This window comes from Dipodomys merriami, unplaced genomic scaffold (genome assembly GCF_024711535.1).
Source record: "Dipodomys merriami isolate MVZ:Mamm:240054 unplaced genomic scaffold, mDipMer1.0.p SCAF_28, whole genome shotgun sequence".
Classification (NCBI taxonomy): domain Eukaryota; kingdom Metazoa; phylum Chordata; class Mammalia; order Rodentia; family Heteromyidae; genus Dipodomys; species Dipodomys merriami.
The window spans coordinates 20,513,167-20,538,108 of NW_027204270.1; the positions used below are offsets into that span (position 1 = coordinate 20,513,167).

Here is a 24,942-nt window from a genome sequence, read left to right on the forward strand (position 1 = left end):
AAGCAGTCCCTGGCAATTTCAGCTAAAGGAGAAAGACAATGAGGGGCCGGGAAGGTGGCTCAGTGGTAGAGCGCTTGCCTTGCATGCATGAGGCCCTCGGTTCGATTCCTCAGCACCACATAAGCAGATAAAGCTGGAAGTGGGGCTGAGGTTCAAGTGGTAGAGCGCTAGTCTACAGTTGAAGAGCTGAGGGACAGGGCCAGGCCCAGAGTTCAGGCCCCACAACCAACAAAAAAAAAAAAAAAAAAAAAGAAAGAAAGAAAGAAAAAAGGAGAAAGACAATGAAATATACAAGAAAAATTGAAAAGAAGAAACAGGAAGCCAGGCCAGCTGGCAGGGAGAAAACAGGGAAAGACTGAGGGGAGGAAGAAGGGAGGTTCTAGAAGTGAACAGGAAGGTTCTAGAAATCCCAAGCAGACAAGAGCTACTGTGGACCCTATGGGGATCTCTCCCTCTGGGGTCCAGAGCTTTCTCAGGAACACAGTATGGCTGGGCCAAGGAGACAGACCAAAGCCAAGGCAACAACAAAAACAGAAATTAGGGAAATAATAACTACAACCTAAACACAGGCAAAGGATAGCCAGCCACCGAGCAGAAAAATAGACTTGTGGGTGGGAGAATATGGAGAGCAGCTTGTGTCCCTGCCAGCTTCAAACCCAGAGACAGAGACAGAGAGACAGAGACAGGCAGACAGAGACAGAGAGGCAGAGACAGAGACAGACAGGCAGAGACAGAGAGACAGAGACAGAGACAGACAGGCAGAGATAGAGACAGAGAGACAGACAGAGATAAAGTCAGAGAGACAGAGAGCGAGACAGACAGGCCAGACAGCAAAGGAACCTTGGCTGCTCCCCGGGCTGCTGTAGCTGAGTGTGGGGTAGTGGCCTCAGCCCCTCCCGTGTCTCCTGAGACCTCCCCAGCCCAGCCCAGACTCCAAGGCCAGCAGGCGCAGAGAGTAAGCAGGTACATGCATGCGTGCCTGTGGCCCCAAAGACCCCAAGATGGTGATGACAGAGACCCCACAGAGGGCAGACCTGAAGTGCTATGGGGAAGACCAAGGCCTCAGAAACAGCACCAAGTGAGCTAGGACTTGCAGGAAGTGGAGAGACGGACCCATGTTGGGCCTTCGGTTCCAAGAGGTGGGAACAGCAAAGGCCCTGAGGGTCAGATGTGCCTGAAAAGCCAGAGAGATGATGACGAGGGTGGAAGGAAGGGCCTGGGGGAGACCTGCCCGCATCCAGAGCCTCACGGTGGGAAGGAGGAGGGGTCCAGGCATGGCAGCACGAAGGGAACAGGGGGAGAGACTGGGTGGAAGTGTGAGCAGCCGAGGTGGAGCAGGGAGACCGCCACTGCCAAAGGTAGAGGACGGGGCGGGAGCACCTGGAGGATGCGGTTGCCTTGGCAACAGACTCCTGGGGAGCTAGGGGAGCTGATCTGGAGGTGCACAGAGCCCAGTCTGGGGAGGAGAGGGGCGGCTGCCACTCTGATGGATGGGGGGTGGGAAGGCAGCAGTGTCCCTTTGGGGCATCCTGGGCTGAGACTCTTGTGCACCCTGTCCCGCCTCGTGTCTCTCCTGTGTACTTGTCAGGACTGTGCTAGTTGGGCCATGGGCCCAGCCCAGCAGTCTTACCCAACCCTAGTGCCTGGGACGTTCTGTACTTTGGCTGCAAGGGGGTGGGGGATGGAGGGAGATGGAGGCCCAAGAGTTGTCTGGCATCTACTCCCAGGAACTGTCGGGTGTCACCCAATGCAGGAGCCAGGCGTGGCTGGGGAGAGGGGTGGGGCTTCCTGGCTTTGTCACCGACTTGCTGTGTGGCCTTTGGGAAATGCCTGTGCCTCTCTGAGCTCAGGTAGACTCATGGAACAAGGTACATGTCAGGAAGTAAACTGAGGAAGCAGATGAGCTCCCTTCCCCCCCCCCCTTTCTAATGGACATACACGGGGGTATGTAAATCTGATATCTTAATTTTTTTTAAATCTGGGAACGCCACAAATGGGTAGAGATAGAAAGAATGAAAGGTATGTGTGGCAAAAGAGGTCCTTGCAGGTTACCTAGGTGATGGGGGGCTGTCACCCATCTTAGCCCCCCCACCCCTGCAAAAAAACAAAGGTTTAGGAGCTGCATGAGCAGAGCATGAGAGTCCTCGCCCAGCTTGGAAAGCGGACAGCCACAGGACGGGGACCAGCCTCCGCCAACCTCCAACTCCCACTCTTCCTACGCGGGGAGCAGGACGCGTTTCTCTCCCTTCCCGTCTCTCTCTCCCTCTCCCTCCCTCCCTCCCTCTCTCTCTCTCCCTCCCTCCCTCCCTCTCTCTCTCTGTCTCTGTCTCTCTCTCTCTCTCTCTCTCTCTCTCTCTCTCTCTCTCTCTTTCCCTACTTTATCTGAAGATACTAAAATAAACTCTTGCTAAAGCTTGAAAGAGAGAGAAAGAAAGGAAGGATGGGAAGAAGGGAGGGAGGGAAGGAGGGAGGGAGGGAAGGGGAGAGAGGGAGGAAAGGCGAGAGAAGGAAATAATGTAATAACATCATCACTGAGCACCTCAGTGGGGGGGGGCAGTTACTTGGGGTGCCTTGTGGAGTCCTCAGCCCCCCTGTTTTGAGGCCAAGGCTGCCACATTTGGGAAAGAGGCTCCTAGGCAAGTTCTCTAGACCATCCAAGCTCTCCTGGACAACAAGAACACTGTGAAGATTTGAATTCAGGACCTGTGGCTCCCAAAGCTGTGTCCGTGCAGCCCCAGGCCTTGTAGTGGTAGGGATGGAAGGACAAAGCAGGTGGAGTGGGCCCTGGGCCATGGAGTGGCCACACAGACCTGGTAGAGGAGGGAGGAGTCTGCTGGGGGGATCTCAAACACCATGCTCTCTGGGTCCCCAGGCGGGGGACAAGGTCCCCCCACCCAGGAGATCTGAGCAGAGGTGGCTGGGGTATAGCCCAGCAGTGGGGTGTGGGGCGGCAGCAGGCTGCATCCCCCTGTCCGGGTGAGGTCGGGAGCAGCAGCACCAGCGCTGTGTGAGTGCTGCAGGCCCTCGGCCCCACCACCAGTGAACACGGGGTCATAACAAGGCCAGCGGGGCCTGGGCCAGGCCACCTTGCAGGGTGTGCAGTGTAGTGAGGTCAGGCTGGGCAGAACCCAGGAAAGCAGATGTGGCTATAGCACCTAGTGGCCAGTGGACCAGGCCCCTCCAGCCATTTTTCTTCTAACAGTCCTGGGGGAAGACATGGGCTCAGTGGGCCTCCATTTGGCCACTTCACCCTACAAAGCTCATCCTACTCTACCTGTGGGTCATCTAGGCTACGTCCTGAGGCCTTTGGGGGCCACAAGTCCCCAAACCCAAGTGGCTGGCTCTCAAACTGCTCAGCAGGTGATGCGCTGGTCACACCTGACATGGTGTGAACAGGAGGAAGGCAGGTGCTGTGGCCTGATGACCTCGACAGGGACCCCCATGGGCCGCCAAGAGCCTATGCTCAGTCAGGGAAGCCAAGCTGCACTCCGCCTATGGGAAGGGGACAGGACAGGCTCACGGCTTCCTTGAGGAATAAAGGTGTCGGGGTGAAGCCTCAGGAGACATAGGAAGGTCGGGAGGCAGGGACCTTCTGGCCCTGACTGGCACCACCCACCAGAGAGCCTGGCACAAGAGAGCTCAGAGAAGGCTCTCCCAGTCAAGAAACAGCACAGTGGAGCCAGGCTCCTGATATAGACCTGACCACACACCCCCTCCCCGCCCCTCCCCATGTTATTTTCAAGAACAGAATCTGCCTGAGGTGGCTCACACTTGCAATCCTAGCGACTCAAGAGTTGCGATTCAGAGACTCACAGTTCCGGCAGAAAAGGCCCGAAGACTCCAGCTCCAAACACAAAGCTGGGCTGGAGGCATGGCTCAAGTGGCAGAGCACCAGCCAAGGAAGCAAGCAGACTAAGCATAAGGCCCTGAGTTCAAACCTCACTACATAAAACAACAACAAACAAACAGATTGTCCAGAGACCCAGCTTCCTGGCAAGGTGGCACTCTCTGCCCAAACCATGGGGCAAAGGTTCCATTTCCCCAGTTCTGTGAACCCAATTGTGTGTGGCTACAGGTCCCTCAGGCAGAGCCTCCCCACGCATCCCAGGGCTGGGCTCCAGTCCTAGGGACCTCACCCCTGCAGGAAGCCACCCACCTGACGTGACCCTCCTGGGCCAAGGAAGTACCAGCCAGCCTCAAAACTGTTTCTCCTGCCTGCCAGACCCTCTGCCCAGCATCAGATCTCACCACATCTCTCCCCTACAGTCACAGCTCCAGCACGCCCCAATGCCCTGTGGTTGGCCCAGGCTGCTTCTTCCCAAAGGAAATGACTAAGAATGGGATGCAAGCCTAGAAGAAAATGTGGAGAGAATGCAGGACCCGCCTAGGGGAAGCGCATTCCCATCTGCGTCAGGCGACGTGGCATCCCCATGACAACAGGGAAGAACGCTCTTTGAAATTGGGGAGCCCTACAAGGACCCTAAGAGTTCATTACTGCCATTGTTACTAGTCAAACAACGAGGCCAAAGGGGTTAAAAAGCTGAGGTCAAGCTGGTGCCAGTGGTTCATGCTACTTGGTGGCTGAGATCAGATCATTGAGATTCAACGCCAACTTGGGCAGACTGCTAACTCCAATGAAGCCACAAAAAGCTGAAGTGGAGCTGTGGCTCAAGTAGCAGGGCTCCAGTCTTGAGCAAAAACACTAAGGGACAGTACCCAGGCCCTGAGTTCAAGCCCCAGGAGTGGCACCTAGCAAACCTAGATGCCCAAGGTGGGACATAAGATCACAGGAACTTGGAGATGGGGCATTCTGCATTTCAGGTACAGAACCAAAGCACAGAGAAGTCAGACAACTTGCCCGTCAACACATAGCTGGCCAAAGCCAGGACTGAAGCATAGCCATAAACCTACACACACAGGATTGGGGGGGCGGGGGTGGAACAACATAAATAAGCAGGAGTGTTTCAACAAAAGGGTCGAAGACAGCTTGTCATTTACGCCAGACGATATTTTATCTGGCCACTCCAGGCTGCCTACTCAGTGCTAGGCCTCAGGGACAGGGTAGGGAGCAGGGCGCATGCTCAATTCTCACAGGTGGAGGGTGCGTGCTAAGGGCTCATGGTAGCAACGCGCATGCTCAGTGCTCACGGAGCAAAGCACATACTCGGTGCTCACGAGAGGAGGGCGCGTGCTCAGTGCTCATGTGTGTGTGTGTGGGGGGGGGATGGAATGGGGCAAGGCACATGCTCAGTGTCCAGGGGGAGAAGGCGCATGCTCAGTGCTCATGGGAATTGGGGGGGGGGAGTGGGAGTGGGAGATAGGCGTGAGGCGCATGCTCAGTGCCCATGGGAGCATTCCTAGGATGCGGCTTTGCTCAGGGCCCTGGGTCGGGCCTCACAGGAGCGCTGGACAGGTCACAAACATCTTCCAGATTATTGAATGGAAGTTTTCTCAAAGCAGGCACAGCATAGGTTGGTCTGTCTCCTTGCTGCACAGACCCTCCGCCTGCACAGGCATGTGGGCCCCGGAGGTGCCTGGAGACGGCAAGTGGCAGAGCGCTAGCCTTGAGCTGAAGAGCTGAGGGACAGTGAGTGCTCAGGCCCAGAGTTCAAGCCCCACAACAGATCAAATCAATCAATCAATAAAATGAGGTGGTGTTTACACATACTTGGTTGAGAATTACGACAAGAAGGTGTTTGTGCATGGTGAGGAGACACCCAAGTTTTTCTTGAATATTCTCCAAGTACAGTTGGTTACATGTGTGGATGCAGAACTGGTGGCCAGATGGGGTGGAATGGGCTCAGCGGGCCACAGCCCGGGCTAGGCACTCTGGGCTCTGCCTGCATGGGGCACAGGTTCTAGGAGACTATTATTTGTGTAATATATAATGCATGGCCACTGTGATTAGGACAGAGGAGGGTAAAGGGCCTGCAGAGATCATGGGGGGTGGGGGGGCATGACCATGCTTGTGTGCAGCGCTTGGTAACCAGAGGCCACTGGTCTTTTACGAGCAATGGATCTACCGGTTTGGGAGTGGTCAGGAGAGGTGATAGGATGGGGTCATGCCTGGCTGGCTGCAGGCAACATTTCTGATGAGACCCCCCCCTGCTTCCTTACACAGAGAAGTGAGGGAGACTGCTGGGGACTAACTCCAGGGACAGCCGGAGCCATGTGCACTGCTGTGTACACCCAGGCCGCTCATGGCAAGCAGAGTGTGCCTGCTCCAACAGAAGAGCAGGCCTGTGCACAAGGACCCTGCCCGAACACCTCCATCAAGAGCCACTCCAGCCCTCTGTCCATGGACGGGTCCTGGTCCCTGTCTTTGGCACTCTGCTTGCCCTACTGCTCCTGAGAAGGCGGAACCAGCGGTGTGGAACCTGACAATCTTGCCCTCCTGCCATCTGAGTGCCACCCACCCTTGCAGGGCAGTGTGCTCTGTGACCAGCAGGAAGTCCTGGATGGTGCAGTGACTTGGCTGAACAGGGGGCCCTGAAGCAGGGACTCCATACCAGCCAGGCTGGTATCAACCTCTGTGATGAATCCTGTAACCCTAGCTACTGAAGAAGCTAAGACCTGAGGACCCTAGTTTAAAGCCAGGCCAGACAAATCTGAGAGATTCTTATCTTCAACCAGCAAAAAGCCAGAAGTAGAGGGCCAGCTTTGGGCAAAAAACTAAGAGTGTGAGGCACTGAGTTCAAGCCTCAGTACCTGTGTGCATGCACACACACACAATTGCTTTTAGAGTACATAAACATATCATTACTTACAAAGGTGAGATAATTCTGCTCAGCACATACTTGAACTAGCCATCTAGCCTACTCTCTCAGACCTGTATCCCCCAACCTCACTCATGACCCCTCAAAGGAACCTAAAGTAGGCAGATGGCCAGAGTACAAAATTCACATGCAACTCTACTGAAGAAGTTATACAAAACTTCTATAGCCACTTCCTGAGTCAAGAACAGAATGAGTTACAGAGCAGATCCATAGCTTCTACTTGGTAATTAGAAGAGGAACTCAGGCTCTTCCAGGGGTCTGAAAGGACCAGGGAACCAAAGCTATCAAGATCTAGCCACCAGGGAACCCTCAACATTCACTGGCCACACGTACTGGTGGATATAGGGAAGTTGGGAGAAAATGCCTCTGTTCAGAATCCAGTATTCCTGGTAGCAGGTCTCATTGAGAAAGGGCCTTCACTTCTTCCACCAAACTTCCTTTCTGTCCATAAGTCACTTACAGGATGCAGACTTTTAACAAAAATGCAACGAGGAGTGTTGGCACGCATCTGTAAGCCCAACTGCTTCCGAGGTAGAAGGAAGGATGGAGAGTTTGAGGCCAGCTGAAACAAAGATAGTAAGATCTTCTCAAAAACAAAGTGCCAAAGATCTGAGGGCCCAAGTGGTAGAGCACTTGCCTAGCACACATGAAGCCCCAGGTTCAATCTCCAGCTATCAGGGGGAAAAGCCAAAACAACGCAGGCCCCATCACACATCCACCAATGCCGCTTACCAGCAAAGAGCCAGGAGACAAGACCACCCGTGAGAGTGACATGGCACACCAGGTCACCAGAGAGGTTGCTGACCATGGATCCTAGCTAGGACTTCTTCCTGGCTCTGGGTTTGGGTCCAGGAGGCCGAGGGTGGGAGGAGACAGCACTGAGATGCACTCATCCCAGAAAAATTCTCATCTTCAGCCTCTGGGGACAGGGTGTCTGTCCCACATTTGATGCTCACACACCTCCAAAGCCAGGTGATCGCTTCGCAGAGGCCCCAGCCCTCCATGGCTGGGACAGGTACCTGCAGCCCAACTTTCCCCAAGAGTGAATCCAGCTCCAAACAGTGCCCCAGGCAGCCACTACACTGCTATATGCACACGCACACACTGCTGTGGCTTGGAAGGGTATTTGTAGATGGGGACCAGAGTTGACTCTCAGGCAGATGAGGCCACACCCCACCCCCATGCTTGCTAAGATGCTCACAGCTGGCTCCCACCCAAACACATACCACCCTGACCCCAGGAAGAGCCACTGTCTTTCTCCTGCTAGTTTTCAGTTCCCCAGGTTGGCTGGTGCTCCTTGTCCCTGGGCAGCAGGCCATGTCTCCTTGCTTCCTAAAGCTGTGTGCTGGAAGATGACATGTGGCGTGCTCACGCGCAAGACATCAGCAGGCCAGAGTAGGAGAACTCAGGACGGAGACACAAGACTGGCTGCCTGGTCCGGATTCCAGGCTCCAGCTCTCACTCACTGCACTCACATTATTTAGCCTCACTGTTCCTCAGTTTCCCTGCCTTTGAAACAAGGGGACTTCCAAATTTTTACTTCACAGGCCTCCTGTGGAAACTGAATGGGGTCATGTATACAAAGCCCTCAAAACAGTGGTCAACAAGGCTGAAAAGTAATGACAATGACAGAAGGAGTGACAGAATAAAATGTACTTTAGAAACTGATTTGTACAACTACTTACAGATAATAATAATAATAATAAAGTACCAGCAGCCATTAGTGTGCATCAGTAAATCAGAATTCTTTTGTTAAATTTCCATGGTTGCACCCAGGTGCTGGTGGCTCATGCTCATCCTAGCTACCCAAGGAGGCCAAGACCTGAAGATCACAATCCAAAACCAGCTCGTGATACCTTTATCTCTGATTAACCACCAAAAAGCTGAAAGTAGAGCTGTGGCTCAAGTGGTAGAGTGCCAACCAAGTGATCATGCAAGGCCCTGAGTCCAAGCCCCAGAACATGTACACGTGTACACACACACACACACACACACACACACACACACACACACACACACACACACACACACACACACACACACACACACACACACACCTGGTTGCATAGAGTTAATGAGATGTTTTCTTTTAAATCAAAGTAATTTTAAAGTTTACATTTGGCATTTACATTCCAATCAGGGGACTCATGATGAGTACAAAGCTTGCTGACTTGAAAAATGACTTCCAGTCCTACACCTCACCTGTTTCTTGTTATGTTTGGGGGGGAGGGAGGGCATCCAGAAACAAACAGCAATAGTGTCCCTGGCAGCAGCAACAGAACAATTCCAGGTCACTCAAAAGCTCAGTCTCCAGACATAGGCAAGAAATTAGGGGACACTCTGGCTATTTTGGCTATTGCATTCCAGTCTCTGCTGAAATCTTATACCAACCACCACTCCTCAGGTTCAAGTTGAGGCTCAAGAGGGCATCTTTCAACAGCAGCAGTGATGGCAGCTGTCTGAAGCCCACTGAGGGCAGCATCTATGATTCTCAGTGGTCACCAGGCATCTTCTCAAGGATGCTGTGTGGGCACAAAGATCATCTCAAGTTTATAGATATGGAACCCCTGATCCACCCAAGAGGGTCAGTCAGTAGCTGGCTGAGGATAAGCATTCAGATAAGTTCAGGATAGAGCCAAGGATTCAAATAATTTATTCAACGAAGATTTATGGAGCAGCTACTACATGCAAGGCATTGTGGGTCTAGAAGCTGAGAATGTACCCAGAGCCAAGTGAAGTTCCTGCCTGGGTCGAATCCTCGTTCAAGGAGGGGGAGCCATATAGTGAACAAGCTGCTACCACAATGCAGAGAGGAAGCCCCAAGAATAGTAAGGCAAGTAGGCAGAGGGGCAAGAACTTTCTCGGTTGTTTTGAAGTCTTGTCTCTCTGAGAGGAATTCCTCCTTGGTGACTCCCTGTGCCCCCATCCTGCCACTGCCTACCTGGGCAGGTGACTGAACATTATCTGGCCATTAACTTGGTGCTGCCTTGAGTCTGTCATTGAAAGCACTCGGGCCAGCTGTCAGGATCATCATCACCCTGGCCAGCAACCATCAAGTCCTGCCTAGGAACCGGTGCCACTTTTAACTAACACGGCCACATGGGTGGGGAGTATACCTGGCCTGTTAGAAAACAGGTACCCGGGGAAGGAAACACAGACCCACAGGAGCTCTGGAGAAATGCTTATTTCTATTGGACCGCACAAACTCCTTGCAACAAAACCACTCCATTGTTTAAAACCTCCAGGCCAATCAACTGGTTCATACTGCAGCAGAGCATGGAGCCCTCCCCAACAGCTATGCATGGCCACCCCACACTGCTGGTCTAATTGACCTGAAAAGTGAGAATCTTGTCTTCCTTGGGTTGTGGGAGAGATCAAGATGAATGAAGCCATGGCTGTGCACAGCGGCAGCCAGCAACACCAGCTCCCTCCACCGCAGCTGGCAGCACCCAGGTCCTCACAGTCCCAGCCACCCTGCAGAATGCATCAGCTCCACAGCCTGACACCCTTACAATCCAGGCTGGCCACTTAAGGTTTTAAGTTTGAAAACGCATATTGCTGCAGGATGTGCTTGAACTCCCAAGTTCCATTAATAGCTCGGGAAAAACAGCCATCTGAAAATGTTCCTCCACTCTAGATGGGCTGGCAAGCATTGCATGTGATTATAAAACAGGAGAATGTTGCCACAAGGAACACTGAATCGTGAGTCTTTAAATAATTTCATTCCAATAAAGAATATTACATTTTTTGGCAAAACTAAACACTAAGAAACAGCCAACTGCTTGAAATTGAAATTGCTTGTAAGTAAAAAAATAAAAGTTGCTGCAGCTCTACCCTCAAGGCCTCAGTGTCCTTTGGTTAATTAACTTACCTGTGCAGCAAATCCCAGGTCCTATTTAAAATTTCCTTTGGATTCAATGTTAAAACTTGGCGCTTGCAGATGATATAGGAGGGAACCTGTCTAGCAGCGATCTAGAAGGCTCTGGGGTTTAAAAGTTTGTCATGTTCAAATACAATCATGTCCTCCCCTGCCAAGTGACCCTGTACTTCCTCCACACAGGAGGTACTCAGCTGGCACGGATCACGGGATGTGCAGAAACAGTTTCCCCAGTGGGCTTTCTGCTATGGTTTGTTGGTGGGACAAGAGAAGGCACATTTAGGAAGTCAAGTCTTCAGATATTTCTACTACAATCACAAAGACTTGCAAAGAAATCCAGCTGGCACCCGTAAGGCAGGAAATGCAAATCCTATTGTCCCAATAGGCTGGTAAATTTTCCTCTCATAAAAGTATCCCCACGCCCCTTCTGTGGTTCACCATTGAACTTGATTTTTTTCAGTGGCTGCAACTAACTTTATGCAGAATAGTGATGGTTTTCCAATTCTTTGTAATCCAGATGGTAAATGAAGCCACCTCACCCCTACACACACACAAATGCCCTCTATGTCCAATCCTCTAGTGGCAAATTTTAATGCACTTTTTGTTGGGGTGAGAAGTGAGCCTGGACCAACTCTTTTTGAGTTCATACCCTGCAGATCAGGCCAAGGTCCTCTGGGGTACCTGTACCTGAGGTGTCTCACAACACCCCAGGTGCTCTCAGTCCTCTCCCAAACCGTAAGCCTGTTTTCCAAAACCAGACCTGAGGAAGCAATGGGCTCTGGCATGCAGGGGGCCTTGAACCAGTGGATATAGTGGTAGCATGTTCCTCCTGAGGGGTGAGTGGTTAAGGCCACTGCTAGTTCCTCCTAAAGCTCCTGCTGAGGAGCGGCTTGCTGGCCAGGAGACCCTCACCCCTCAGGTGACTGTCCAGTATGCTTACTGATGCTGGCAGGCTTTCATGGAGCAGTGTTAGGCCAAAATTCTGCACTGAGGAAACTAAAGCCACTAGAGACACGCAAAGAAGGTAGCAGCCAACATCCAACAATGTTCTCCCGAAAGAACCACTTTCGGCCCTCCAAGTCACTCCAAGTGACAGCACCACCCAGAATGACAGCCTCAGTCTGAACAGCTTATTCAGCACTGGGAGTCTGGAAGAAGGCTTTTCTGGCCTGTGCAAGGGTCTGGACTCCATCCCAGAAAAGCACTTATCCCAGTACTCTGCAGAGCAGCTTGCTGGAGCAGGAGGGGCAGGTGGGAGAGGTGATGTGAAAGAGACTGGTGGTGGCTGGAAGCAGGTGCTGGCCCTGTGGCAGAGTGTCCATGCGCCAACCAGTAAGTATCCATTTCCATTTTCCCTCCTGACCTCACATCCATCCACAGAGCTCACGCACTGCTCAGTGTCACTGCTGGCTCCATTGGGGGACTCAGTCTAGAATGTTGTTAAACATCAGAGGTGCCACCCATCTGGATCTCATGTTTATCAGCTGACCTTTGAGAGCATGTGTTGCAGTCCTGCATTTAAGGCAAGCCCTGTAGGAGGAATGGCCAAGGCACTAACGGGGCTAACCTGGCCACACACACAGTGGAAAAGCAGCAGCCGACAGGCCAAGGTCCCCGTTCCCCCAGCAGCACACAAGCCTTCAGCTCCCAAGGACCAAGAGAGACTTCAAAGCCAGTGGCTCAGGCCCATTGGTAATCCTAGTTACTCAAAAGGCTGAGATCTGAGGACCATGGGTTAAAGCCAGGGTATAAAGTCCATGAGATGTTTATCTCCAATGAATGAAAGTCAAAAGTGGGAGCTGTGGCTCAAGTGACGGTGCCAGCTTTGGATATAAAAGCTAAGGGATAGCACCCTGTCCCTGAGTTCAAGTCCCCCAGTCCTGGCACAAGAAAAAAAAACAAAAGCCAGAACAGCCCTGGCTCTTCACCTCTAATAACCCTCAGCCTTCAGACATGGGTGCTGACCACACAGAGACCTAAGGGATTACATGTGGTGCTGAGTGTCATAGCAGAATCTGCAAGCCTTCTAACAATGAAGAATTAGAAGCATTCCTTGTTTCCCAGCATGTACTCAAGTTCTTCTCTGTGTACTCAAATTACCCATAGCTTATAAAGGCGGAGTAAACACTAAATAATTTGTCTAAAGCAAAAGGCTGGCCCCAGGTGAACCACACGGCAGCAGGCTAGCGAGCAGGGTGTATGGCCCAGCTTACATCTCTTCAACACACACCACCAACAGGGCTTTACTTGAACCTTTACTGAGAGCTGGTCCCAGGGGGTAGCAGCAGGGCTGGTGCCACAGGAAGCAAGTTCTCAGGGAAGCAGAGCCCGCCTAGTCCTTAGAGCACTGGCCCTGTAGACTCCATATCCATCCATCAGACTAGCCCTCTTCCACATACCTGGGTTCTTGTCCATCTTTTTCAAGGCAAATCACCTTATAGGGATTTTTATGAATATAAGCCGACCTAAGCAAACTTTATCAAATCAAGATCTCCATGAATGCAGCCTTCAACCCACGAAGTGAGCTCTTCTCAGCAGTCCTTCCATAAAGTATCATGGACTGTAGCTGTCCAAATGTCAGAGCTCAAGCGTGACACCAGAACCATCGCCCCCAAAATGAGGGGCAACCCAACAGGAAAGCAGAAGCTCACAGGACCAGGAATTATAGCCCCTCATGTGTCCAAAGATCCGAGGACCTAGCCCAGTAGGTACTGAATACTCAGCAAGCCCTGGCGACAGCCTTCTGCATCATCAGCCTGGACAGGGAGTCCTCATTGCACACTCAGAGGCCCAGAAACAGTCATGGACTTTGAAAAGAACCAAAATGAGGCAGCAAGACAGTGGTCAAGCAGCAACTTGTAACATATGCAAGGCCCTAGTGTCAGAGTCAGGGTGATGAGAACTGGAGCCTGGCCAGCTCCTTGGAGCAGCACGCACAGCCAAGGGCTGCACAAGACCCGGTCCTCACCTCTGCAAACTAGGGACTAAGATCCAGGAAACAGGACACCTTCTCCAAGGAAGGCCTCGTGATGTGCTTCCTGAACACCTGGGGGTGAGTGGCAGGCGGGTATGCCAGGAGGGACCCCCCCCCCAGGTCTCCTGCCCAGTCAAAGGCTCTGCTCTCTATGATGCCCAGTTCCTCCACAGGGCAGTGCTGTGTGTTTATGCACCTGAGTATTTAAAACTACCAAGACTGAAGGCCATTTATAAATTCCCAGTGCCCCACAGCCCCCTTCCTAACGTAAGGAACCTAGGAGGCCTCAAGGGTGACACTCCTACCCCATCCTCTTCCCCCCCAAAGCCAGTCATGCCTATAGCGCCCTCCTGGAGGATACTGGATGTACACTGAGGATGAAACAGGAAGTGCTATGGTGGCCCCCAGGAACAACTGATACCCCAAACACTTTGGTTCTTAAAACACTGCAGCCGGAGGAAACCCTAAAACAAAGGTTACAATGTCTTTGCCTTCTTGTTAGGAGAGTCACAAAAATAAAGGTCAACTAAACTATAGTAAATGAAGAAACCCCAAAACAAAGTATTTTATTCACACTTACCAATTCGGTCCACAAGGCACTTCCTGGCATTGCTGTCCAACTATGTATCTGCCCTCCAGACACAACACAGTACTGGAATTAGCAAATTTCCAACCAGTGCCAAATAAAGCAGGCAAAGGAAGACCTCAGGGGCTGACCACACGCCACGTGCTGTACTTAAAACAAAGTGCTTACCCAGCCAACCAGTACGGTGGCACAAGGCCAGTATTCCCAGCTACTCAGGAGGCAGAATTTGGGGGATTGTGATTCGAGGTCAGCCTGGGCAAAAGACATTAATGCATCTCAACAAATAAGCCTGGTGTGGCAATGTGTGCCTGTGATCTCAGCTAGGCGGGAGATAGGACAATCCTGGTTCCCAGGCCCATCCTGGACAAAAGCACAAGACCCTATCTGAAAAACAACCGAAGCCCAAGAGGGATGGGGCATGGCTCAAGCGGCAGAAGACTTGCCTAGCAAGCCCAAGGCCCTGAGTTCAAACCCCAGTGCTGCATCCCCTACCCAGAAACTGCTCAGCCTTCCTCTTGCCCTTCACTCTTCCCATTGGTACAAAACGCAGTCCTTCCACAAGTGTTTACAAAGTTTTTATTGGTTACAATTATATAAAATGTGTCATTAAAATAATTCTCCCTTAATGATTAGGTGTCTGTAGTCATAACATAAAACATCTTTTTTTATACAGCTGACAAGGACATATTTCCATGCTAGCAGACAAAGGTAGCGACCTTTGCTATAACCAGATTCTCTCTCTGTCTCTCTGAAGGCTCTATTAGTTAAAATCAATGAACAGCCTCTTTTGTATGTCAAACTGTAAAGTTTAATGTGTTCATTAGAATAATCTTTTGTAGCACTCTTCAACAAGAATAAAATAACTAACAGCAAACTTCAATACAAGACACTCTCCAGATTAACAATGCAAACAAAAATGAAAACGTAAATCACGTATGATACAATTGAAGCATCGAAAACAATTTAAATAATTTTAAATAGTTTATTTTTAAACCGCTACAAATGCATTTGATACAATATTTCAACATGAAGTCCCCATAACAGAAATGTAACAAAATGGGAATGACAGTGAAAGAGTTAAAGTGGCACAAGTTCACCAAATAAGCATTCAACTACAATCTTTAAGAGGTAGATTACTTTTGAAGTTGATAACAAAAACAGTATGAATAAAATGCAGGCATTTTCCACCAACTCTGTCATTAATTTTTGGGGGAGTGGGGGAGAAGCATAAAAACGCATAGAGAATGATACTGCTACACATAAGAGGCCAATTTGTTGCTTTTAATCTCTGCTAGAAACTTGCGTGAGCCTGGGATGTGCACTGATTTATACTTACGCGTGGACTATCCAGGCCTGCAGAGCACTCTGTGTATTGACATACCACTACATCATCTCTCATAATACAATAGCTATAAATTAGTGCCAGATAACAATCTTGAGAGGATAATGTCCATTTGGATATATACAAGACATTAGGCATAAAGAGGCATAAGAGTCCATATCCAATGTGGTTTCCTCTCCATTATACTGGCAATCTGCTTATGATTTTTAAAAAGGGGTGAGGGAAGGATGGGAAGAGATCAGCCCAGTGCCTCTCTCTCTCTCTCTCTGTAATTCACGTTAACAGAAAGGCCATCAAGAGCTGGTGTGTGAAAAAACGTTTTAAACTGAGTGCATCATGTCTGTTATCCCTGAAATCTACAATCAACTGCTGATAGAGAACTTGCTTTGCAAGGTTCAATTCAAGCATTCCCTTCTCTATGTGCCAAACACACCCGGGGCCACACTGAGACCTGAGTCCTAGTCCCGACGAGGAGCCTGTGTGGCTAGCCCGTCTCACAGTGCCCTTCTCTTTGGATCTCAGTTCCCTGGGAGCCCAGCTTGCGTGTGGGCACCAGTGAAGAAGCAGATGCCTGACTCTAACCAGGGCAACAAGGAGCCTGCCGGCAAGCAGCTGTATGTTACAGCTTTTGAGTCAGCTTCAAATGGTCTTGCAAGGTTGGTAGATTTCATATCCTTTGCCGTAGTGCTTATCCTAAGTTGAGCATGCAATATCTTTTAGTCAATTAAGGGCTGTTTTGTTTGGGGGGCTTTTCTACAGGAAGTTCCTAGAAAATAAGAAAACTGAAGATAAATGACAACATAACACAATCATACATGAACTGACCATGTTAAAAGAAAAAGGTGAAGGGACCATAAGACAAATGTTATCAAGACAAACATAAATGACTCTGAAGGCATTTGCATTTGGAACTCAGTGTCCTACTCCAAAGCCGCAGGCCAGGATAATTATGGCAGGCTCGTTTCTCAGGGTCATTTCCAAGCCATGTGGCAGAGATGTGTCAGGGGAAGCGAGTGCTGTACTTCAACTCATAAAGAGGGATCTGGTCTGGCATTTTGTCTGGCTTTTCTACCTTTCAGTTTTCTGGACTAGTTGCAGTCTGCTTCTGTAAACCCTTAATGGCACAAAGGCTGGTGGCTCCTGGAAGTGATCAACTGACAAAGTCCACAGAGCCCTCTGTTAAATGGCAAACTAGCTACAACCACATACTGGAGGTAGGCAGGCCTTCAACTGGCTTTCAAATGAGGTGGGTTGTTATAAAAAAAAAAAAAAAAGCAGGAAAAGGATATACTGCTAGTTTTAGGACAAGAGCCCAGCATGCCCATGGAGGGAGGGAGAGTTAGGTCTTGGTTTACAGAAGGTGTTCTGCATCACAAAACCATCTCTGAACTGAATTTGTACGTGGAAACATACTGAAGCAAGAAGACAACTAGAAGGTAAACCACTCCATACCAGTTAACACAACAAACATGTGGAGATGAGGCCTAATCTGTGTCAGCTGGGATGATGAGTTATCAACATCCAGCCTACAGATGCCCCAGCTTTGAGGTCAGGAATTCCAGCTTTGTACAAAGTACTAGGACAACCCAAGTAAGCTCTGAAGAAATGCCCACCACTCTCATGCCCAATCAAAATAGGATGTTCTCTTGGACACGTGCTTTGCAACTCCTCAAAGCACTTTACAAGGTTACTGGGTAAGTGCCCTGGTCCCTGGGTAGCAGCCGTGGTCCCACAGCTATGACCCCAGCACAGCTCCAGTGCCTCACAAGGGACAAACAGCCAGAAGGGTGACTGCTGCCACCATCTATCTACCAACCAGTTGGCACATTATTTTCTTATCTTTTCAGTCCAAATTTGACTCAAGCAATGTAATCCTCTAACTATGAAGCAAAGCAAAACAATTAACATTAGAATAAAGGAGGGAGAAACACTTCTTAAGGCACGCTAGCCCTTAGCAACTTTAAGGGCTCTTTGAACTAAGTACTATGAAAGAGTGAACAAACTTCACAAATGAGTATCATTTCTTGACAGCTTTTCTTATCAACTTTATCCCTGAGCTCTCACTGTGCTGCTGGCAGGGAACCTCTATGACACAGGCTGAGCCCATGCAGGTACACAGATCCATCAGGCAATTCCAAGGCACACCAACCTATGGGTCACCTTGGCCACTGCATGTTCCTGAAGAACTCGCTCCTTCACTTCCCCAGGGAACCACCAGTGAGTGTTCCTGATGTCTTCAGCCCTGCTACAAAGCACATCAGCTTCAAGAATTCTATGCAGTAATCACCTCACCTCTCTGTGTTTCATGCCTTCTCTAAGAGGCCACTCCAGTTAGTCCTTATTCTGTTTGCTTTAAAACTCTGAAAATTGTAGCTATGAAAGCCTAGGGTCGGGTCAGGCTACATATTCTGGAAAGAGAAGATTCGAAAGCATTTGCAGAAATGCCATTTGATGACAAATGAGAGAGCTTCACAAGAAACTGATCTACAGGCATTATTTGGGAACCAGCAAGAATTCTAGGAATGCACATCGACTCAGGGTAAGTGGCTCAGAAACCTCTAGAAGTCAATGTCACAAACTTAACTAAGGCCACATCTTTCTATCTGTCCCTGAGAACAGTTCTCAATGTGGGAAGAGCATGGAATAAGGCAGAAAAGTCAGCTCAAATCTGAGACGAGTCATTAAACTCACTACTGGTGAAAAGGCACTAACAAACAACCTGCCCTGGTCACCACAGGCCTAAAAGGGTTGGGGGGGGGGGGAGGAGAATAGGGAGGGGAAATGGGGAGCTGGGAAAAAGGGGTCCCTTCCTATAGCTCTAAGCACCCTCTCTTCTCTTCACCTTTGGAACCTGGCTCGCTGATCAATCACCCTATGGCTAGAGGCAGGGAAGGGAAGACCATAAGGCATTTATAGAAATACAGTGGTTTTTTTTTTTTTTTACCAACATGGCAAGTGCTTAAAATTCAAACTATTAGTGAGATATTAAAAGTACCAGTTTATTATTGCTAACTATGTGGAAATCACAGCTACTACCCAAGACCAGTTTGCTAATGACCTCACTCACATTCCACCTCAACCAAAGACATGATCTATGATCAGGAAATAATACAAGTGACTGAGATAATATCCAAGATATAAACCAAGTGTGAGAAACCTTGTCTTTTCACATGGGGTACTTTCAAGGGCTTTCCCATGGATTCAAACTCAAAGAAATGGTACCACTTTTTGAGTCCTTGGTCTGAAATAACAAGTATTTATTTATTCATCTCTACAAGAGTCAAAGCAGTAACCATTCATGCCTAGAGCTTGTCAAAATCTTGCAGGAGAAGAGTTAAACCAGAACACCACTTCCTGCACCATCCTTACCTCCCCCGAGCTCCGGGCTTACCTGAAGTCCTTCAGCTCGTGCCTGGCACTGCTGTCCTCACTCCTGTTCTCACTCAGATCCGCAGCAGCTGCCAGCTGAAGGCTTCGGGTAATTGGGCCCCCACTCCGTTCTCTAGATTTTACATTGAACCGGTCTGTTCTCTTCTTACTTGTCAGAGCAGACTTACTCTGCAAAACAGCTTTGCTTTTCTGTACCCTCACATGCAGGGTCCGGGACGGTTTGCTGGAGAGCTGAGCAGAATGGTTCTTGGCCACAGCTTTGGATTTCCTGCCCTCCATGTGGGTCATTTTAGCCATTCTTACGGGGCTGGAGTTTCTTAAAGAGGAGTTTGTTTTTTTGGCCTTGACCGAAGCTGCAAACTTGACGTTCTGCTTGGACCTGAAGGACGAGGAGGGCAATGCGACTTGTCCAGGACCTGAGCTGCGAGCTCTGGTCTTGCCCAGAGGTGCCTGCGTGCTCTGCATCTTGATCTCAGCATCTGCGGTCCGCCGGCGGTGGCTGCTGCTGTGATTCTTCTCCCCGCTTGCAGGAGACGGGTGGCCACTTTTCTTGGAGGAGTGAGAAACTTTTCTTTTAGAAGGAGAAAGGGGCTTTTTGGGGCAGCTGAAAGCGGCATGCTTGTTCAGGCTGCCAATGTACGTGAACTCCCTGTTGCAGTAAGGGCAGATGTGTGAGGACGACTCAGCAGCATTTCTCAAGTCAGCCTTCTGCTTGGCAGATTTGTTTTTTTGAAGGATTGCTTTCTGGACAAGTTGATTTTTTTTCTTCAAGGCATTTAATTTCAGCTTGTTTGGTGACATTTTGCTGAGCTCCACACTGAAGTTCAGTCTTTTGGGCTGCCCCATTCTTCTGAAAGCATTTTTCCCAGGGCCGTCTGAAACTACCACTCCGTTTTTGGGCTGCACAGTTTGTTTCAAAGGTACCGGGTTTTTCTTGGGGGTGTACCTCTTCTTGTCGCTGGCAGAGGCACATGCCAGGATGTGTTTGTGCAACTCAGGCATGTTGTCAACGCCTTTCCCGCATTTTGTGCAGCGGATGGCCGTGGTGAAAGTCTGCGGAATATTGTGGGTAGTAAAGTTTGTAGCTGTCACCCCAATACCCATGGGGTTTCGGTGATGGTACTGAAATGGGGGTGGCTTAAAGCTTGGGTAATGCTGATTCAGACCCAATCGAACATCTGGATCTTTTGTCTTTATTCCAGAAGCCATTATTTTTATGGTGGTGTAAAGCTCCTCAGAGGAATCATTTAATTCCTCTTCTTCTTTTGAAGGTTCCAGAGCATCTTCCGGCAAGCCCTGCATATGCTCCATGTGGGCCTTGCTAGGGTCTGTAAAGTTCTGGGGCCTTAAGGTCCCGCTTTCAAACTCATGGTGTGTACACACTTGGTCTGGGTGGAGATCTCGCTGGTGTTGCTGTAAATTGCACAAAAAAGCAAATTCCTTTTTACATACAGAACACACAAAGATATTCCCAACTCCATGAAGCATAAAGCGATGCTCTGATAAATCAGTTTTATCCTTAAAAAGCTGGACACAAAATTCACATTTGAAGGGCCATTCTTCAGCATGAATAGATAAATGCTTGGTTAGATCTTTAATGGAAAGAAAAGGTGATTCACAGACATTGCAAATGAAGTTTTTGCTGAATGTTTCCTGAATAACATCCTGTTCAACTGCAGGCTGGGGCTCTTCCCTGGGCTTCACACCTTCGGTCTCTAACTCCTCCTGTTTCAAAGTTATTGAAGGGAGAACAGCCTCCAGATTGTCCCCAGAGGAAACTACTGATGACACTGCTGACAGAGGGGGTGGTGAAGGGGAGGAGGAGGCAGGGGAAGACGAGAATGAGGAGGAGGAGGAAGAGGAAGCAGAGGAGGCAGAGGAGGAAGAAAGCTTAGGAGGTCCAGGTGAAGCAGCAGACACAAGTGGCTCCACAGGAGGAATGGGAGAGGGGGAAGGAGACACTGTTGGGGACAGAATTGGAAGGGGAGACTGGGCAGTGGCATTTGAGAGTGGAGAGGGACATGGGCGAGGAGAAGCATCGCAAGAGGGGGTAGGAAGAGGGACAGTAGGCAGCAGAGGAGGGGGCGGAGTGGCAACAGTTAACACTGGAGGGCAGGGTGGAGGGGAAGTGGGGTCCGTGGGGACCAAGAGAGGAGGCAGCTGAGAAGAAGACTGGGAAGTGGTCTGCAGGGTGGGTGATGAAGGACAAGCTTCAGGTGGGGACTCAACAGCAGGGGCAGAGAAGCTGGAGTCAGGACCCAGGTCAGGGTCTGGCTGGGCATCTAGGGATTTACAAGGACTCGGGCTCCTGGCCATGTCGGGAGCAGCTTCCCCAGGCACATCGATGCCATTGTACTCATTAAGCAGGACCTTCTGCAGCATGCATGTGGTTGGTTTCTTTTTCTTTCCAGAACTACAGGCTGGCGGTGCCAAATGGTTTTCTTTGAGTTCCTTGCCCTCGAGGTCAAGACAAGGCTTTTTATGCACACTGAGATCTAAGACAGCCTCCCACTGGACTGGGGTCTTGCCTGTGCCTTCCATCTTCTGCTTGACGCCACTGGACAAATCCAGGGGCTGCTGGTTGCACACATTGCTGAAAGTGGAAGAGGCTGCCCACTCTTTTGATACTTTGTATTCGTCAAAGCAAGGAGGGCTCCCAGCTTCTCTCTCATCTCTTCCAGACAAACTCCAGGCAGGCGAGTCACCACGGCTTTCTAACCTGGGCTTCTTGGAAGATAGAACTGTGTCTGTCCATACCATCTTCCCATCGCTTGGCTTACCAAAGTCCCGAAGGGCAGGGCTGTGCTGCGGAGAGCTGGGTGGGGAGCTGGTCCGCCTCTTAAATCTACTGGAGGTCCCCGGTAACATGGATGCTGGCGTAGACACACACACAGGACCTAACTTAGGGATCTCAGTGGCTGAAACCCCTGCAGGAGGAGTCAGCTTGTCCTGGGTTTGGAGAAGCTGCTTGAGCTTTGATGACAAATACACACTCTTTTCTTTATGGAAAGACACTGCCTCAGTCGTTGCTACACTAAGAGGCAGAGTTAAGGAGCATGGCGGGGCCCCAGGCTCAGAATCCATTTCCGTTTTAATCTTGGGGAGCACTGGTGGACTGGCAGTCCTCCGTTTCTTGGACTCACAGTTTGTGCTGCTGGGAGGCTCCTTCGGAAGATCATCCGTTACTGGAACTGGGGCAGTCTTTATATTTTGAGTAATCTCTACCGTAACTGGAGTGAGAAGACAATTTATGCCATACAAGTCTGCTGAATTAGACTCCATCTCGATCACATCACAGTTACTAGTGCTGCTGTTGGTCTGAATCTTACCATCAATGTAGTAATTTAAGTTTTCAGAGATATTGCTAGAAATGTCCATGATGTATACATCATCGGCCTCTCCTTCCTCCTCTGGCTCGGTGCTTGGAACGTAGACATTCTGGGTAGGCTGGGCCTGTTCTGCCGGGGGCTGTGGCTCTTCTACAAAGCCTCCTTTCCGCCGGACACCTTTGGGAATCAGGTGGCGTTCATGAACTCTGCGTTGATGCCGTCTCATATTTGTATGAGTTCCAAAAACCTTCTTACAGTATTTGCATGGATGAAGTTCTTTCACTTCCCCATTCTCCTCTACAATGGACGAATTTACTGTTTCCTGGGAGGCATTCTCTGAGTTCAAGGTCAAACAGTCTTGCCCAAGTGGAGGATTTGACTCATCTTTAGGAAGAGCTTTTTCTCCAGAAACTTTGCTATCAGCCAGCTCTTCTGGTGGCTGTAGTATCAGGCTAGGTTTTCGTTTTAACCCTGCTTCATGGCGACGCTCGTGCCGCCTCCTGTTAATTTGTGTGCCAAATGCCTTCCCACAGTATTTGCACTTGAAAGCATGATTGACTGTAGACATGTGGATATGCATGTGACGCTCGAGTCCCTGCTTGGTTGTAAACTTCCTTTCACAATGCTGACAAGGAAACATGAAAGTGTCAAGCACATCTCCATTGGCCGCCTCCTCAGTTCTGGGGACTTTGGTAAGGGGTGGCACTTCCTCAGAGTCTTCAGGAGGTTCTTTTGAAATGGTTTTTGGTTCTTCTAACAAATCCTCTAGCTTCTCATCACACCGTATTTCTGGTTCTTTCTCAGAGCTTTCATTTGGCATGTCGGCTTCTTCTTCCCCATCTTCTTCCAGCTCATCATCCTCACCATCATCCTCCTCTTCCTCCTCTTCCTCCTCCTCCTCTTCCACTTCCTCCACATCATTGATCTCACAATCTGTGGCTTGTTTCCCACCTGGCTCTGGTTGTGGCTCACAGGCAGGGAGAGGGCCAGCCAGCTCTGGAGGCAGGTCCTGACTGCCCACCTCTGGGATAAGAGCTGGCTTTTCAGGCACCGAAGCCAAAGGCCTCTCTTCCTCTTCTTCAGGACCTAGAAGATCCAAGGAAGCAGAATCAGAGGTGAAGGCAAAACTAGGTATTAAGCTTAATTCCTCTGATTCTAGCTACTTCTCACCTAAAATGCCTGAGAATATAATGAACAATAACTTCTACTTTATGCAGTTCATCTATAAACCTTTCTTCCACTCACTGAACAAATCTGTATTGAGTATCTATTTTCTATCAGGCAACATTCTGGGCACACAGACATGGTGGACATTCTTTTCTGTATCCGATCACACACAAGTATCTTTCTTTTCAGGAATTGTAAACAGTAATATGCAGTACTCAATATTACATTTAAAGAGACTATTTGTATTCCATTCCTTCCTCATCATGCACAGAAACATCACCAGGTTAGATTCTTGATAGCATGGATAGAGCAGATGATCCTCTCTCCCATTCCTGTATAAAACTATGTATTCAGAAACTAGACCACTTTCTAGGGCACATTGTTAGAAGTTCCTCAATCACAAAATTGGATCAAATTCTTAAGCAGGTCACTTCTAAGTTTCTATGCTCAGCCCCATCTGGGACAGACAAGAGCTAGGCTGCAGGGGTCTCTAATAAGATGACAAGAGCTGGGCGACAGTGCTCATGCCTGTAATCCTAGCTACTCTGAGATCTCAGGATTGTGGTTTGAAGCCACAGGAAAGTCCGTGAGACTCTTACTTCCAATTAGCCAACAAAGACCAGAAGTGGTACTGTGGCTCAAAGTGGCAGAGCAGGGACAGCAGCCAGGCCCTGAGTTCAAGCCCTACAACTGACCCCCCCCCCCCCAAAACAACCTAAGAAGCCATGCAAAGATCAAGGAAAACAGCAAACATACAAGCTCTGAGTCAAGAGGTTGTGAGACAGGTTCAAGGAAGGACTGGGAAAGGAGCAGAAGAGGCTAGAATGGTAACCAGGGACCTAGTTACCTCTACCTGCTAACACAAGTCATCACAAGCTGGCCTTAGCACCTTGTGTCAATAGGGATCTACCAGAAGAATCTAACAGACAAGTAAAATGAATATAGTCAAGAGAATCGTGTTGGCTGCCATGAGGAAGAAGAACAACTAGAGGTGGCCATGGGAGAAGGTAGGCAACAAGAAGAACAGTGTGAATTCCAGAAGGGCAGGGTGGTAACATGCTGGTGAAGAGTGGGGAAAGGTGGTACAAAAGTAGTCAGACTGTGGACATAGACTCTGGACATGAAACTGATGACACTTGCTGACACACTGGCCATGTGAGCCACTGGAGCTAAGCAAGGACTGAACAAAAAACTACAGTCATCCTGCTTACCACACCAGAGGGCTGCAGGACAAGCAGATGTGGTCTATGTACTCATGAATGCAGTGGAGGTGGGCAGAGGACCAAAAGGAATAGCTGCTGCAAGCTCTGAAAACAAGCTCAGTATCATCCCAGCCCTCTTGCTACGTCCTTGGAATACAGGCCTCACTTTTTTGCTAGTACTTGTAGCCCACCACTACACTGACTAGTAATGAGGCTCTTGTTTCTAAATAGAACCAGCTTTCTCTTCCCTAGACAAATTTCAGAAATTCTAAAAGCTTTCCACAAACTGGGAAACTCAT

The 24,942-nt window shown here is 49.6% G+C and overlaps 1 protein-coding gene across 5 annotated transcripts in view; it reads right to left on the reverse strand.

The window, feature by feature from the left end:
* Prdm2 (PR/SET domain 2) overlaps positions 1-24,942 on the reverse strand; it is a 98,337-nt gene that overhangs the window by 5,954 nt on the left and 67,441 nt on the right. For 4 of the 5 annotated variants that reach the window (XM_070037906.1, XM_070037909.1, XM_070037905.1 and 1 more), the window contains one exon: positions 18,947-23,360. In XM_070037906.1, the coding sequence (XP_069894007.1) occupies positions 18,947-23,360 (4,414 nt within the window). Of the gene's footprint in view, positions 1-14,802; positions 16,322-18,946; positions 23,361-24,942 lie in introns of those variants that run through there. The other variant, XM_070037907.1, reaches the window with a different exon arrangement.